Source organism: Zeus faber, assembly GCF_960531495.2.
Source record: "Zeus faber genome assembly, chromosome: 1".
NCBI lineage: Eukaryota > Metazoa > Chordata > Actinopteri > Zeiformes > Zeidae > Zeus > Zeus faber.
Window position 1 is genome coordinate 12,024,794 of NC_137193.1, and position 17,329 is coordinate 12,042,122.

The 17,329-nt window shown below is 45.7% G+C and overlaps 1 protein-coding gene across 1 annotated transcript in view; it reads right to left on the reverse strand.

Annotated features, from left to right (window-relative positions):
* The window catches only part of eloa (elongin A), a 20,077-nt gene extending 3,470 nt beyond the window's left edge, over positions 1–16,607 (reverse strand). Inside the window, 11 exon segments of the mRNA XM_080006043.1 lie at positions 840–966; positions 1,060–1,305; positions 3,557–3,654; positions 4,291–4,443; positions 7,658–7,769; positions 9,788–10,128; positions 10,335–10,569; positions 10,571–10,862; positions 11,627–11,739; positions 15,121–15,177; positions 16,503–16,607. Coding sequence (XP_079862169.1) covers positions 840–966; positions 1,060–1,305; positions 3,557–3,654; positions 4,291–4,443; positions 7,658–7,769; positions 9,788–10,128; positions 10,335–10,569; positions 10,571–10,862; positions 11,627–11,739; positions 15,121–15,177; positions 16,503–16,574 — 1,846 coding nt within the window. The 5' untranslated portion in view covers positions 16,575–16,607.
* Positions 16,608–17,329: the final 722 nt, after the last annotated feature.

Consider the following 17,329-nt stretch of genomic DNA (forward strand, 5'->3'; position numbering starts at 1 on the left):
ACAGTACATGCCTCACATTCACACACACATTCACATTTATACATCGATGGCAGCAGCAGTTAAGGGTTCAGTGTCTTGCTCAAGGAGACTTTGACGTGCCGCCAGGAGAAACCGGCGATCGAACCAGGAACCCTCTGATTACTGCTCGATCCGCTCGGCTTCCTGCGCCACTGTCGCCCCTGACTGGAAAACACAATTTCCAGATAGTTCTGAGCCTAATATGAACTCAAATATGTATATTTTCCCTCATGACATCCTCGATGTCGCTATTTTGAATTCATGCAATTTCATCCATGCAACACTTTTAATTACAAACAAACAAAAAACGCCCTTAAAAAATATATATAGATAAAATCACATATTTGTCAATAAAATACACCACACTGCCCATGTGCTTATTCTCCATAAATTGCGGAAATACCGAAACCTGACACCAACGCACCGTGACGCGGTAGCATCGAGATCCGGTTTCAGGTTTTACAGGTGCGTTCCACTTTATAACTGGCATTTGTGGCAGACGGCGTAGTTAAGCCATGGTCTGCAGGTGCTGGCTTCTTCCTGCCCAGCGCAGCAGTACCGGGCCCCCGAATCACCCTTATTAGCGCTGATTGGGTCAGACCCCGGCTGGGAGAGTTTTCTTATGTGTTGTTTTGTCTTGCAGTGGGGGGTGGTGTGGTACCGCACGCCTGCAGACCAGACCACGACTGAGGAAACCTGAGGGCTGATTGTCAGCAAGGCTTTTTTATTTATTTATTTATTTTTTATTAATGAATGATAATTAATAAAACTCTGTCCATATTGGCCCCCCACTGCCAGAAGACTCCCTCGCTAACCTGTACCTGTGGGTTGAGACTCTGATGACTGGCACCTGAACAGGGTCTCAGGAGGGACAGGAAGCTGGATGAAAGGCACCCAGGAGCTGAACCACTGGTTGCGGAAGTTGGAGCGTGTCCTCGTCAGCGTGGGCTCCCGGGAGGACAGGGCAAACCCGGGACCCGGGAACCGGGGGGTGGGGCTTCCTCTCCTCCGTCTCCCGGGAGGACCGAATCAGTCCCCCGCCCTGCCCTGCTCCGCCTGCAGGGGCCCGGCACCCGGAGGCGCCACAACCGCACCACTGTCGTCCCCGGGAGGTGGGAGCGCCCAGGAGTATATGCAGGGTCCGCTGCGTCCTGCCCCAGATCCCATGCAGGATTCCCTGGGCCCCCAGCCCGTTCCTGTGCCACGGAGGAGAAGGTCCGGGGGTCTGCTGTGTTCGCCCGCAGGACCCACGCAGGATTCGGCGGGACCCCCGCCCCTCCCGATGGCCTGGAGGGGATAGGCCGGGGCTCCACCGCACTCGGGTGTTGTGGAACGCCCCTTTTCTTTCCTGCACGGTTCCCCTGGAGCTGGCTCGGGGGAGGGCTACCAGTTGAGTCCTGTGGTGCCGTGCGATGCTGTCCCCCCTGCCCACAGACAGCTGGGGTGGTGGCGCAACTGCCCCATGAAGGAGGTTGGACAGGAGCTTTGGGTCGCTTGTCCCCTTGGCCCCTCCCCAGGTCGGGAAGGGACCTAGAATGTACCGGTAAGAGTGCAAGTGGTTAGACATCAGGCTTTGCTGGACTCTCGCTGTTCTCAGACAATGGTCCAGCAACACCTGGTTCAATCCGGTTGTTGGATCCGAAAAGTCACTGGGAAATGCATGTCTAATGGCCGGGCATAGCGGGGACGGTAGCTCAGGAGGTAGAGCTGGTCGTCTAGTAATCTAAAGGTTGCTGGTTCGATCCCAGGCTCCTCCTGCTAGCATGCTGTAGTGTCCTTGAGCAAGACACATAACCCCTAATTGCTCCTGATGGCTGCGTCCGTCGGTGTTTGAATAATTGTAAGTCGCTTTGGATAAAAGCGTCTGCTAAATGTAATGTAATGTAATTTGGGCAAGTGTGCATAAAATTGTGCCCCAAGTGTACCGAGTGCCAATTAGTCAATCCTCCAGCTACACCAACCGCGCTGTTGAGGCCCCTCCCCGTAGTCGAGGCACCGTTCGAAAGACTCGCTATGGACCTCATCGGGCTGTTAGACCTCACGAAGGAATGAAGGAAATCCTGACCCACCAGGGCACTTCTTTTATGTCACATACACTTCGGGAACTTTACAAGCTGTTGGACGTCCACTCTGCACAGGATTTTCTCCCTTTGAACGCCTCTTCGGCAGTGGGACCCTGGGGTGTGCTGGATCTAATTAAGGAAAACTAGGAGGAAGGGCCAAGCACCAGTAAGAACGAACTTCAGTATGTTATGAACCTGCGAGCAAAGCTACGCACTACGTTTGTCACGGGAGAATTTGCTCCAGGCTCAGGAACATCAGCGGTGGTTGTATGACAGAGGGGCTCGGCTGTGGCAATTTGCACCGGGAGACAAGGTGTTAGTGTTGCTCCTAAAGCTTTAAATTACTTGCAAAGTGGCAAGGGCCCTTCGTGGTCACACAGCGGGTTGGGGAGGTCGATTATGAGGTCGTGAGGTCGGACAGGGGCGGGGGCGACTAAGATTCCCAAATCCAGCCCCAACTCATCAACTCGATGAGTTGGGGCTGGAGGTTCCAAGAAACGGCCGATCCCACCCCGGCCCTTTCCAGTCACCATCTCTCGCCTGGCCAGAGCGCAGACGTGGCCGCCTTACAGCAGCGCTTCTCTGATGTCTTCTTCCGGGTCACACGTCCCTCATTCGCCACCGTATGAGACGACCCCGCCTGTGAAGGTGTGCTTCCGTCCGTACCATCTGCCTGAACATGGAAGTAAAGCCGTGCAGGCAGCATTGAAGGCCATGCTAGACATGGGGGCGATAGAGAAGTCTAAAAGTGACTGGTGTCGTCCCATCGTGCTGGTAGATAAGCCTGATTGGTCGCTTCGCTTCTGTCTAGACTAGCGAAAGGTGAGCACGGTGTCAAATTTCGATGCGTATCCGATGCCCCGGGTCGACAAACTCCTTGACCAATTAGGCACGGCTCGATTTTTCACAACAAGAGTGGGCTGGCGGCCGGACGGCTCCCCGGCCTAAGTTGGCGGTGGGGGTATGTGGCAGACGAGGGGGCGTGGTTAAGCTACGGTCTGCAGGTGGCTGTGCTGGCTTCTTGCGGTTGCAGTGCAGCTGTAGCGGGTCCGCCTCATTAGCGCTGATCGGTCGAACCCGGCTGGGAGATTTTTCTTATGCGTCGTGGTGCAGGACGCCGCAACACCTGCGGACCAGAACTCGACCGAGGACACTGATTGTCTTTATTTTTTGGTTCCAAGTTTTGGCCAGCGAGTCCTTTTTTGTTTACAAATATGAATAAAACTCTCGCCATGTCGGCACCCCACTGCCACAAAGAACCCCGTGTCGCTCAACCCGCACCCGTGCGTAGAGACTCCCACAGTATTGTTTAATGAAAATAGTTGTAATATCACTAACTAAAAATAACAAACACACAGGGTCTTCATCTGATTATTGTTCATGAAAATCAGAGGATTCATATAGGTATTGGGTGATTGTGAACTGAGTAATTGTGCACCCAGCTCTGAAACGTGGCGACGCGGTGTGTAAATTACCTGGTTGCACTGTTCAATGCGGTTGAGCTGCTCGGGGGTGCAACGCTCCAGGACCGGCTCCAGGATCTCGAAGGGAACTCCGCCCACCTCATCGATGGCTGACGGAGCAAACAAATATTCACATACAGTTTTGGTACTGACGGCTGTATCAAATACTTCGGTGTTTATTTTACGCTGCTAACAATAACAGATGGGTTCAATGATAGAATGTGTTCAGGCATCAGAAAATTCTGTTGACTTTTTAATGCTGTACTGAAGCAAAATGAAAACAAATTATTTAGTTCCAAGCCTGGAATCAACCTCAATTTTTATATTTTTTTCCTGAGGACCTCCTCAATGTAGCTATCCTGAATTAATTCTGAGTAATTACTGCAAAGTTGTCATTTCTTTTTACAAGCAAAAAAATTAAAAAATTAAAAATTAAAAAAACACCCTCAAATTTCTGACTTCTTAAATGCAATTCAAGGCCATAACTTTTGCTAAATGTCTATACTGATATTCATTTTTTTAATTACAATCACAGGCAATCACCAATTTGTTGAACCTCTGTGATAACTGTTGGTAAAATCAACAGGAACTATTTGTTTACTCAATACATTTAAAATAACCCTGAATTCAATAAAATACACCAGACATCTTAAAAAACAGTTTGCAACCACTAAACTTAGGCAATATGGAACTACACAGGGCCGACTTTAGGATAGAGATGGAAAGCGAGGAATTCCTCCACTTACAGTCGATGTTGTTCTGCAGCACACGGATGCACTGCTCGTACAGAGTCATCATTTTGGGGAGGAAGGCCGTCTTGCTGCCCGAGTAAACAACCATCTTGGAGTTAAACCGTTTCCCTGTGAAGCCAGCGTCTTCCTCATCGTTGGACACTGGAACTGAGAGAGAGAGAGAGAGAGAGAAAATGATTTAGAGATTTAAGGGGGCGAGTTGGGATTCAGTGCTTCAGCTGTACTCCTGGAAAATTCAGTTTTAAAATATTATTGATTATATATCAACAATTAGTATCAAGGAACAGATTTGCGTGTTGCAACATGCCAAAACCAGGATATTTTGACATGTAACACAAAGAGCAATCATGGTGACAATTAATGGGCAAGACACCGAATGAGACATACAGGTTATACCCTATCCTACCAGGGAACCAGTGTTGAAGAGATTTACGGGTAAAAGAAGCACTGGTTCCGTCACAAAGCCTGGATTATCACTGCTTACCCAGTAACCAAACCTATTCTCAAATTGTAGAGACAGCACCACCTGCAGGTTCAACACGGGTCATTGCAATTGTTACATCTAGCAACTGGTGCCAGCTCATGTGCGATTGGCCACGTTTTGTTCTGTAAGACGCGTCACTCTGCAATAATTTGAGCAAATCAGACGCAGCAATTGCAAAAAGCTGTGTTCAAGCGGTGGAGAAGAGCGGTCCAAAGTTCAGACACGGTCGCCGGGGTCCAGACCTTTGAATCCGCCCACTCCACCCAGGTGACTGATTCTTCTGGTCTCGCGTCATGACGTGAAACGGCGTTTTTTTCGGCTGGAAAAAAACGATCGGTCCAACGAGCGCCGCGAGGGAACTAACTAATAGCCAATCAGCGCCACGGGCGGGACTAAAGCTGTTGCCATAGCTACGCGCCTCTCGGAAACCAAGGAGGAGTAATAACAACAATGGTGACCAACAAGGAAGACGCTGCTGTTGAGGCTGTTCTCAATCAGTTAAAAGTACAAATTACTTTGACATCCGAAGAGCACTACGCTTTACTCTTTTTTTTTTTTTTTTTTAAGTTCGTTCCACTCCACTTTTAAAACCCCGGCAAAACCAGTATGTTGGCATGGCTATGCATCAGTGAAGACTTAAAATGACATTAGATTCAGGCAGATACGTTGGTCTCTCGTGATTGGTCAGGGAAAATCTAATCCCCCTCACGGAAATCGGTTAAGAGTGGAGGCAACGTGAGACTAAAGATGGGAACAGAGCGTAACGAGCAGGGCTGCATGATAGATCCTCTCAGCATCGGTGAGGATGTGGTCATGCGCAAGTCACATGGCAGGACGTGCGATGTCAAGTAAGGCCAGTTCACTCCACCACGTCATGCTACAACTTTTTTTGCTGCTTGATACAAAAGGAAAACTCGCACGGTTATTTATTTCCATGACTAATCTGTAAGAGAAGTCTGTGTGATATAACATCATTTACCCCGATTTAGGGATTCTTGGTAGGGTTGGGTGAGGTGGGTATCTGGAACCGGCTTCATATTTCCAAGAAGCGTGGATTTGATGAAGACACTTTCTTTAGCTTCTGCTTTGCATATTTCAGTGGCGCTCCCGACTCGCTCACCTAATTTTGTCGCGTTGTGGTATCAGACTTGCAAATGTTGTAATAATCCGTCCAATGAGCAATTTCCCGAAGCCCGACGTGTCCCCGTGTTTGTTTACATTGCTCCCATGTGCAGATAATGTAAATATTGCCGTAAAGCAGTTCTGCCGCTGATTGGCAACATAGCGATAGAAACAGTTTAAATCCTGGACAATGGCTGACCACAGCAAACACTCGAAAGTGTGGCTTTAGCTTCACTACATATTCTTCCATCATTTATTTTAATTGTTTTTGTTGATCATTCCTTACAAGAAAGAGTAATATTTATTTTTTATAAATTAAAGTAAACAAACCTTTCTGGGACAGTTGACTGTTTTCTGACTATAGCCTACATGTGCCAACAATAAAGATATTATTTTTATCATATGGAGATGCTTTCCCCTACAAAAATCACCCCAATCTTGAGTGATTAATTATTTCCATATAGAGCTATTCATATCATCTGGTTAAAATTCCTGTATCTTTTAATATCTATCTATCGAATCATCCACACCATTTAAACCAGTGACAGGTGAAGTGAAGAACATTAATCATCTGGTTCCAGTGGCACCTGTCAAGGGGTGGGATGTATTAGGCAGCAAGTGAACAGTCAGTTCTTGAAGTTGCTGCGTTGGAAGCAGGAAAAATGGTCAAGCGTAAGGATCTGAGCCACTTTGACAAGGACCAAATTGTGATGGCTGGACGACTGGGTCAGAGCAGAAAGAAATCTATTGCAATGTCATGTTTTTTCCAATATCATGCAGGCATCTAGCGACGAGTTGACAATTCTGTCTGAGATCAGACAACAGACGCGGAGCTTTCACATGGTAGCACCATTGTGTTGATAATTGTTGTTCAAAAGTCGTATTAAAAGTATAAATTAATTCAAAATTCATTATTCATTCATTCTACGCTGAAGTTAGCAGGCGATTCACTGCATCTGATGTCATGGTGTGTTCAAAAACCTCAGATTTGTCATTGACCTACCTGTGTCTCTGACAGACATAACTGGTATACAAACAGATGGTAAATGTTTGTATTATTGTATTGATAATCAGCACCATTTAAAACCCTCCTCTAAAACCATATGTGAAAACTTGGATTTGGAAAAAGTGGATTTCACTGTTTTGTTTTGCTTCACAAAGGCCATCTAAGACCAGCTCCAGCTCAAAATACTGTACTTAAAAGTAGCCAGACCTGGACTAGATTATAAAAAGAAGCCCAAACAGCATTTAAAAGCCTATTTCAAATTGTGAAACCTTTATTGTTATTTGTGACGTGTTCAGGCTAGTACTGGTTTATTTTACTGCTGGGTGGGTTCGTTAATCCAACCTGGCACAGTTTCTCGGGAGCTTTTTGGAATGAATTGCTGGTTAAATTGCAGTTTAACATGTTAAGAGCTGCATCTTCCTGGAGTGTTTCAGAATTTGCACACCTTTTATACCTTTAAACAATTTAAACTTAGTTTGAATGTACAAGTGACAACTGCTCTGTCAATAAAAAAAAGAATAAAAAATGCACTAGAAATGCACTTGAGAAAGAATTAAGGTTTATTTGTATATGTCTTGCTTTGGCTACCTTTCGATCACTTAAAGATGGAGAAGCAGTGCAAGCCTGGGTGCACGTACGGATGGAAGCCGTCTGCATTTCCTTACTAGAATGCAGGCTTTAAGACAACATTCCACTATGTGGCCATATTATGAAAAATACAGAGAAGAGGTTTTTTTTGGGGCATTTACCTTTCCGTCTCTGCGGAGACAGCGGCGTTGGGTCTATGGAAGGAAGAGGTCTGTAGTTGGGCTGAATGGCGGGTAGAGCGATATCGGGAAGTATGGGAACAGCTTCGACCACCTGCTGGAACAGGGGATAATCAATAACAATCAATCACAGATAATCACTCTTCAGCCTCACGCAATGCTTTTCAAAACAGTTTCACAAAAGAGACACGGGAACAGGAAAAGAACGCACGACGCAAAGAGCTCAAAACAAGTAAACAAACTATATCGGAACAACTCACTCAGGACACATCCACACCAATCTGGACACGTTTGAAAACAGCGTTACCCCGTCGAACTCCCGTAGAGTTTTTATTTGATCTATTTTTCGTTAAGTCGGTCGTCCGCATTAGAAATGGCCAAAAGGCTCACATTTCCTTAATTGGCGCGTGCAGAAAGCACTGAGGCAGCAACAGAGTGGGCTCATGTCATTTCCGCCAAGCGCATTTCTGCCATTTTCGAAGTGCGTTTCTCAGAAGTCATGAGCCAACAAAATTGCATCATTGGATAAACTCTGGGACTGCACCATTCTTGCTAAAATGTAAATCACTATTTTTTTTTTTTGAGATGACGATTCTCTCACACATTGTTTTTTTTTCAAGGAAAACATTTATTGCACTCTTAAACAGACGACATAACATACAGTATATCAAAGTGTGTGATGTAAACTTAAGTCTAACATGACGGAATATAACAATTAAAAAGTCTTTCCTCTCTTATTTTACAACACTTAATCAAAGTGAGTAACTTAAATGCTGGCTGGGCGGTATGACCCAAAATTTATATCACGGTTCTGAAGCGCAGACGGTAACGGTATATATTAAAATTTCAATATAATTGCTTCTGAAGTTTAAAAAACTGGTATGGAAACTGCACGTCGGCTATTACTGTACTCTTAACTGTATTACTAGGAAATATTTCACATAGTAAAGAGGTGTTTTAAGAACATTTATTTTGCAAAACAAAAGTAACTTCCACCTCTGAAAAACACTTTTTCCATGAAATACAATAAAATGAAGCTGCACAGAGTGAAAATAAAAACTGACTTTAAGTAATTGTTGTTCTCTATTGCCCCTTTTGTGCCAGTTTATTTATTTATTTTTATAAATATTATGAATGTTTAATAAATAAATAAAAATTTGCCGCCCTCCGTGACGGAAATTACAGCCAGATGTTACATAGTACATGGAGAAAGCGAGGAGCGGACCCTACTGCGCATGTCTGCCGGAGGTTGTGAAGAGACCGACGGAGCCAGTGTAGATGCCATTTTCTCTGGAATATCGCAAATGGCTTAAATAAAAACCGTGGATCGATATGAAAGTTGTTTTTTATATTTATTAATTGCATGGAGGCTGTTTAGTGCAGCTGGAAGCGTGGAAGCCGATGGAGAATCTGGTGATTATTTAAGTTGCAGCTACAGTTTATTATAGGTACTCCTCACTTAACCTACCTGTTTAACTACCGTTCGGTATTGTACGCTGCGTACAATAACACGATGTCTCAGCAACAAGCATCATCTCACATACACTGTATATGCTATATTCACTGTATACATCTCATCACCGTTCTCAGTCTCAGTGTCGTTCCTGCAGTCTGTCAGTATTCACTACACTAGCGTTCACAATGGCCACGCCCCCTTACCGTGAAATAACTCTATATACACTATATATACACTATACACACACCCCCTTACCGTGAAATAACATGGGTCCTCGCTTATCGACCAATTCACTTAATGACCTGGTTGTAGTAACGGAACTCGGTCGTTAAGTGAGTAGTACCTGTACTTTAAAATAAATTATTATAAACCCAAAATAATTGAGTTTAATATTTTGACTGATATTGCACCTGGGATTGTTCCAAAGCAAAAAAAGTCATGCAGCGTGACGTGAATGCATGGGGGTGTAGGAGCGAGTGTTTTTAATGCTACTGATCTCCATTTGACGCAAATGCCAGCATATCAGAATCGTCGTCAATCAGAAACGAGATCGCAATTTTTCCAGATTAATCGTGGGGGGTCTCGTGAGCCTCAAAAACCAGGGGATGAAATTCCTCTTTAGTGCGTAGTTTTGTTATTGATTGTCTGGTGCTTACCCTCCTCCGTCTCTCCGGGACAGGGGCAGCAGCCGCTGCCTCCAAGACGGGATCCACCTCAAGCCTCCTGCTGCTCTTGGTTCCGTTGGGCCTGCTGGCCTTGGATGACGAGGACGACGACGACTGCGGGGCTCGTGTGTGATTGGCCGAGGAAGAGGAGGCGGACAAGGAGGGGTGAGGCGGCCGACTGTACGACGTGGACGACGACGAGGAGGAATGCTTCTTCTTCTTTTTGATCGGTGCCGGGGCGTCGTACGTGAGGAAGGACTCGAAGGACATGGTGGGAGCCTCGAAGAAGTCGTCCTCCTCGGCGAGGGCTTCCATGGGCGCCCGCGGTCGCCCTGGTTATAACACGGTGGGGGGAAAACAGAAAAGCAAAAATAGGAGATGCACTGGGTCTGTCAGAAGCCAAAGATGGGTCCTGTTAAATTACAATTTATTGGAGGTATTTGGAAGTTCAGAAAAACTGGAAATGGCTTTAATGCAGCAACTAATTTGAAAAACTCCACCATTAGTCAGACACACACACACACACACACACACACACCATCACTTCCTCCTTTCTTCTTCTCCTCTCTCTCCTTCTCCTTCTTGCCCTCCTGCATCGTGGAGCTGCTGCTGTGCTTGGAGGACTTGTGCACCGAACCCGGCTGCAGCTCCGGGTCCGCTCTGCGCTTCTTCCCCTCGCCGCCCCCGCGGTCGCCGTGGTTCTTGCTCGGCTCCTTGTGCGGCTTGGCGTGGCGGATCTCTTTGCGTGTGGGAGGGGCCGGCGGAGGGGGGGGGAGGGGGAGGAGGAGGGGGGCTGGGGGAGGGGCTCCCGTACTCGTCCGACTGGTAGCCCCCTCTCCGCTGGGGGCTGTAGTCCTGGTGCTGGGGGGGCGAGGGGGAGTAGCTGGTGCTGTATCCTCTTTCCTCTATCATCATCATCTCCTCATCGTGTTCCATGTACGCAGGCTCCTCCTCCTGAGGGGACGGAACCCGCTGGCGCTTGTGGACGGCTTGGACGCCGTCCTCGTGGCCTCGGGGGTGCGCGTGGGACCGTGGAGTCTCTTTGCTGTGGCTGCTGCTGCTGGGTCTGGGCGCAGGGGGGCAAAGACAAGTTGACAGACAATGAGATTTTCTTGTTATTTGAATTTATTGGGACGGCACCTGCATACGAAACAGCCGTTCAATGTATTTGCGCAGTGTCGGCGGCGGGGTTCCGCCTTTCCCGGCAGGAATGCAGAACTTTAGGCACGTTCAAGAGGTGAACGTGGTGATAGCGGTGTAGCTACTTTTGGTCAGTAAACTGTCAATATGGCTGAACATTCACAACAAAGAAGAAAATATCCCCACCACCTCAAGTGACCCAAGATTTTTATTTTTTTTAATTCGGAAAAAAGGAATTGTGGCCACGAAGTAGAGGATGTTAAAAAAATGTTTCAAATGTTGTTACTATGCAGCACTAATACTTTGTTTTCAACCCTTTGGTTGAAAGCACATGGTATGGTACAGAACTGTTTTTCAGTTAAGATGAACAGCAACATTAACACTGACTGAGCCTGCATGTTTATCAATTTCACTCACTGATTCTTGACAAATTCAGTTATAATATCAAACTGTAGACAGATTACACACGATAGAACAGGGACCAAGGCAACTATGGTAGTTTGGAGTTAAGAATGCTTTGCGTACAGTGACAACAATAAACAACAGATAAAGCATCTATAACTAACCTTCACATTCCTTATTGTGCGTTACTTATGATGCACACAATTAACAACATTTCCATTGGATGTAACTTACTCTGCATGTGCACATGAGCTTAACTTCATGAAGCGTAAATAAAGGGGTCATTACCTGTCGGAAGACTGAGGAACCAGCTTTTTCCATTTGGCTACCAGGGTTTTCGCTGCCTCTCCAGCTAATTCATGCTTCCTGAAGGAATTCACAGTTTTCCCAACTCCAGTTTCCTACGGAGGAATAAGGGGGGGGGGGGGGGGGGAGAGGTGTCAGCCGTTCTAGTTTACCTTTAACATACTAGGTTGATTGGGATCCTTTCATCATCAGTGACCCTCATTACAGCAGCATTTGTCAAGTCATCTTTATTTCGCATATTTAAAAAGAACTTAGCACATTACATATATTAAAAAGGTATAGCGGGCAAAAGGCCTAACACAGGAAGACAAATTCACCACAGTCGAGCAGATTTCAATCAATTTCAAAAGAAATAGAAAAGATGCAACTATTAGAGACGACTATAATACACCAAGAGAGGGATCAGAAAATAACAGGAATGAGGGAAAATGCATGTGGCTCCCTGTTAATTACAAATTTATAAATAGCAGAGGACTTGGCTAGGTTCGATAAGTCAGGCTACCCTGGTGTCACAGAAAAAGATGGCTGACATTTTATCTCACAACGATCTGCAATGTATGAGTGAGGAAGTGCCCGGGAAGGCTCAGTTTACCTATTTATCTTCCAATAGCACGCTGTCGTTACCAGCGAAGACAGCCCATCCATATAAAACATGGCTAACCGCTCTTTACTGGTTGCTACACTGTCGTGTGTGGTAACCAGGAAGCCCGTTAGCTCTTTTCCATCTTTTTACAGTCATGTAAAATAGGGTTTGACCAATATAGCTTTTTAATAGACATATTTGTTTGACTGAGGCTGCTGATACCGATATTTTGTGCCGATATTCAATATAGTTATTTTTTTAATTCTTACGCCAATATAATTTTTCAGGGGGGAATTCTTTTTTTTTTTTTTTTTTTTTTTAAATTTCATTTTCAAAAATGAAATTAGAATAAAATTGCATTTGCAAAATACCTTCTCACGGCCCTGTGGACCGGGAACGTCTGCGTTGGGACGAACAGCGACCATGTAACCTGTTTACAAATCTAGGAATCTGGATGTCCTTCGATTACCTCGACAACCGTTCATCCGATCTGCACTGGGCGGCTGTATTGCTGGGGACCCAAGGACGTGCACTTTGGGCGCGCGTGATATGAATAAACTTTGAATAAACAAGCAAACGGCGAGCCACAGTGTGCAGGTGGGGGCGCTTTGTGACATCATCCAATTCCACTAAGCGGGGAGATTTGTGACATCATCCAATAAGTGAAGCGCGAGAGGAAGCGCCGGAGATGTGAGCCCAGCGCGCACGCCCGGCGCTCCAGCAGCGACCGGAGCATCTGACAGTCCACATCAACGCGACTAAGTATAAAGGCAGGAATCACTGTCTGTCCTTCACACTTTCTGGATGTATCGCTGGGGATCCGAGAACGTGCGGCGTCGAATTTGGTGCACTTTGGACATGCGACACATAATAAGTAATAAGTCATTTTAGGTAATTTCCCCCTGGGATTATTAAAGTATTTCTGATTCTGATATTGTACACACGTTTCATGCATGTGTATTTTTTGTTCATGTAAACGTCAAATCTATAATTTTACTGGTTTTGTTTGGAGAAAAGCAGTGGGTCACACGGCGCCGCCTACAGTCTATCTACCACATACTTTTTTATTCTTATTGCATTCCTATTCCATTTTTTATTCACATGCACCTGACTGCACATGTATATACAAATAGCCAATCCCGTATACATAATTCTATTCCCTTCACTTCTATTCTGTACCCCCACTCTGTATGATCTATTTGAGTATTATTTTATTTTTATTTCATTTCTATTATTCTATTCACTAACTGCATTACGTTTAAGGAATCAGTTTGTTTCAGTTAGTTAGCTAAGTAGGAATTCGTTTAGCTATTGCGTAGAAATTTCACTGCATATATGTATGAATGTATGTATGTTTGTGACAAATAAACCTCTTGAATCTTAATATTTTCTTAGAAATCAACACAGCAGAATGTTTTTGAATACTTACATTTCCATCGTCTGCACTTTCTTCACAGACAGTTGGTATTTATTCCCCTTATCTTTTAAAAGATTTGTGCTGGTCTTCCCAGCCGCGCTTGTATTATTGCTTGTATTATTTTCCAGCCGTGGGTGGAGTTACTCTCAGATGTGGGTGGGGGTGGTTTGAATACTTGTGAAGCTCCACTCCCAACGTAGGGTTGGGAAACAAGTATGAGCGGGTTGTTTCAGGGCATGTTTTCGGAAATAGACAGCTCACAAAAAAACTGACTGAGTTGTCTTCTTTCACAGTTCAAGATTCAAGGGGTTTATTTGTCACATACATATACATACGTTCACACATAAATGCAGTGAAATGTCTTTGCAACGCACCCGGAGATGATGCACAATAGTTACTAAATCGAACATAATAGCTAACCTATTACCAGTTTGTGTGTTAGTAGCCCCATCAGAGACCTAAAATGCATGTGCACTGAAAAAGTGAGTTATTCATGATAGGTCCCCTTTTAATCAAGCCCAAAAAACACAACCCATGACCCGTGATTTTGCTAGCGACGTCACACAAAAAAGAAGCCCAAAGTCGCATAACTCACTCTCCCCCAGCAAGTGGGCGGGCTTATGTGGAGAGTGTGAGACAGCTTTACGGAAGAAAGGGGTTATGGTTTTTTAACGCAAAATCAAATTGTATCGATATAAAGGGTATTGTCTCATCCTATATCTCGTTTGAAAATATCTTGACACACCATAAAAAGTCTGTTTACAGCCAAGCCCGACCGAGGGACTCTTCAATATTTTCCAGAGGTTTATGACATTGACAGGCCGACATCCGACACCTAATATAGCGCCAATATCAGCCCTTTCCGACATATCAGTCAAACCCTAATGGAAAATACTAAACTGAAGAAGTCACAATGCAAAAGTCACAACAGAAAACCTTCTTTTCCAAAACAATGTCTAAACCCTGTATAAGAGTTTAAGGTTGACAACCGTGCAAGCACCGTAAGTACTGTCTACAAATTGCCCCTCAAAGCACCCCAACCTCCTGTGCGCCCGTATCCACAAAGGTTGGTTTAATGGTTCAGGGCCGAGTTCAAGTAATACGTCCTTCATAGTGTACGAGGGCGCTGAGAAGTGTCCATTATAAAGGCCCACCATAAAATCAACATCTGAGTTTGACATTTGCAATTTCAGTTGCTTTAGCATTAATCTACAACGACGGAGATAATACTCAATAGTTCATGGCTTCAGATAAAAGTAAGGACTGCTCTTTCAGCTAAACCTTGCCTTGTCTGACCGCCATGTCCGAGAGTTTTGACGAGAAACCATTCAGCCACATCCCTGCTTCTCTTACCTTTTAGGGTACAAACCCCCTCCACTAAGAACATGCAGACAAGTCGCGCCGCATGACCTGGGAAGCAGGCTGACATGAAGGGAGTGGTCTAGTGTGCCCAATAAAAACAATAACAAGCTTTACCACAAGTATATCCACGGTCATGGGTAGCTCCCCCAATCTTCTCAGAGTTTTCAGGAGCTGGATGAGACAATGACAGAGAAACAATGGTAATACTCAAGCACGGGATATGCAAAAAAATAATAAAATGGCTCTTTTCTGACAATGGGAAAATACAATTCACGCAAAAATTAAAATTTAATTTGGGCTCAAGAGGAATAATATTGGAATATTCAGTTATAAGACAATCTTAATACAACCATACAAACATGTTACAGAGCACGTGCTGATTACCACAGAACAAAACAACTAAACATCATTATTATGTCAATGGAGAAGAATAATAAGCACATTTCAAGAACTAATACGACGGCACACGAGGACAATGCGGGGGACACGACGGCGTCGTAAACTAGGTTCTCGGTTGATGATTCTGTGCAACTTATTAAATCCTTTAGCAGGGGGTTTGCAATGTATAGGACTCACGCCGGACGTTAAATTCTCATCTGTGCATAGTCACGACATGGAAACTGGTGCGGTGGCGTGCAGGACAGCACGAGGGGACGATTGCCAATTGTGATCATGATGTATTTGCAGCCGTTATAAAATAAATTAAAATGCATATCTGCTTAATTTGGCCGAGTACAAGGGATTTCACTTGGTATATATATATATACACCAAGGCAAAAACCAGGTCTTACACCGTATGTGCAGTGCCATGAAAAAGTCTTTGCCCCCTTCCAGATCACCTCTGTTTTGCATATCTGTCACACAGTTGAACTGGCCATTGCCCCCCTCAGGCAGCCAGGCCATGACTACACGCAGTTACAATGTGATGTCTGCAGTGTTCGACGCCTTTTAATGACTCAATAAATGAAATGATAATTTGATATAAAAATGTGTTCGCGTTTACTCAACCTCCCCGTTGTCCTCTATTGCGATTTTTCCCCACAAAAATAAAATCTGAAAAACAAAGAAAAAGGTTTGAAAGCGTTCGGTGCACGCGGACACGAGACTGTGACTGACATCTGTGTTGTTGTTCCTCAAGACTGGTAGTAGTTCCAGGGCAGAGGCCCGAGCAGCGGAACACCCGTCCCACCGCGCAGCTCTGTTGTGGGGCTCTATCCCTGGAGCGACGGGAGGGGATAACAACGCTGTCGGACGACACGGACCGTTCAGGAGCACTAAGGCCCGGACACCGTAACGCCGCCAGTTAAAGCCCCCTCCGGCGGCCGTGACGTGATCTTTAAACAAAAAAAAAAAAAAAAAAAAAAAAAAAAACCCCAGTGGCGACTTTCACGGAACTAGCGTCGCCACGCTGCCGCAAAAACCCGGAAAGCCTCCGCGACCCGGTCCGGGGCTGACGTCGGGCCGCCGCGAAGGCGCCGCCCGCGGGGCTCCCTTACCTTGCGGGGCTCCGCCGCCTCGGAGAGACGGGACTGGAGCTTCTCCACTGTTTCCAGCAGCTCCTCCGCCATGTTGACTGGCAGACGGAACCCTCGGCCCGGAAGCTGGGGGGGTGGTGGTGGTGGTGGTGGTGGTGGTGGTGGGTGGGGAGGGGGAAGCAGCCCGTCCTCCTTCCCGTCCGCTACCCCGGAGCAGCCATCCAGCGCCGGCCTGGAGGCTGACGCGCCACCGGAAATACGTCACAAAACAGCTGACGACGCAGCCACGGGAAAGTGGGGGTGGGGGGATGGGGGGGGGGGGGCAAGTTGGTCGTTAAATGGGAAACAAAACAAAATCGTCGTCAAGTGAGTCGCTGGATGAACCAAGCCAGTAAATGCGATGGGGGGGGGGGGGGGGGGGGGGGGATGAATAAGTAAATAAAAAAATACAAGCCCTGCAAAAACAGCTCATTGTGAACGAACTCGATCATGCCAAAGGGGAGGTTCTACTCAGCTGACACAGGGCCTGCAAGAAATAGAAAAATGCATCAATATCTGGCGCCATTTGGACACGCGACATGTGTGATAATAATAATGATAAGCTGTGGATAAACGGAGAAAGAGTGTCTTCCCCCCCCCCCCCGTGTATGACTTTGACCGGGCTGAATCGTTGACGTTTGCCATCCAAATATCTGAGAAAGTCTTGAATGTTGGCCTGGGCAGGCACTAGTGATGATAAAAGAGACAAGAAATGAATGAATGAATAAATAAATAAAATAGATTAATAATGAAACATATATATAAATATATATATATAACTACATATGATTTAAAAAAAAACACAATAA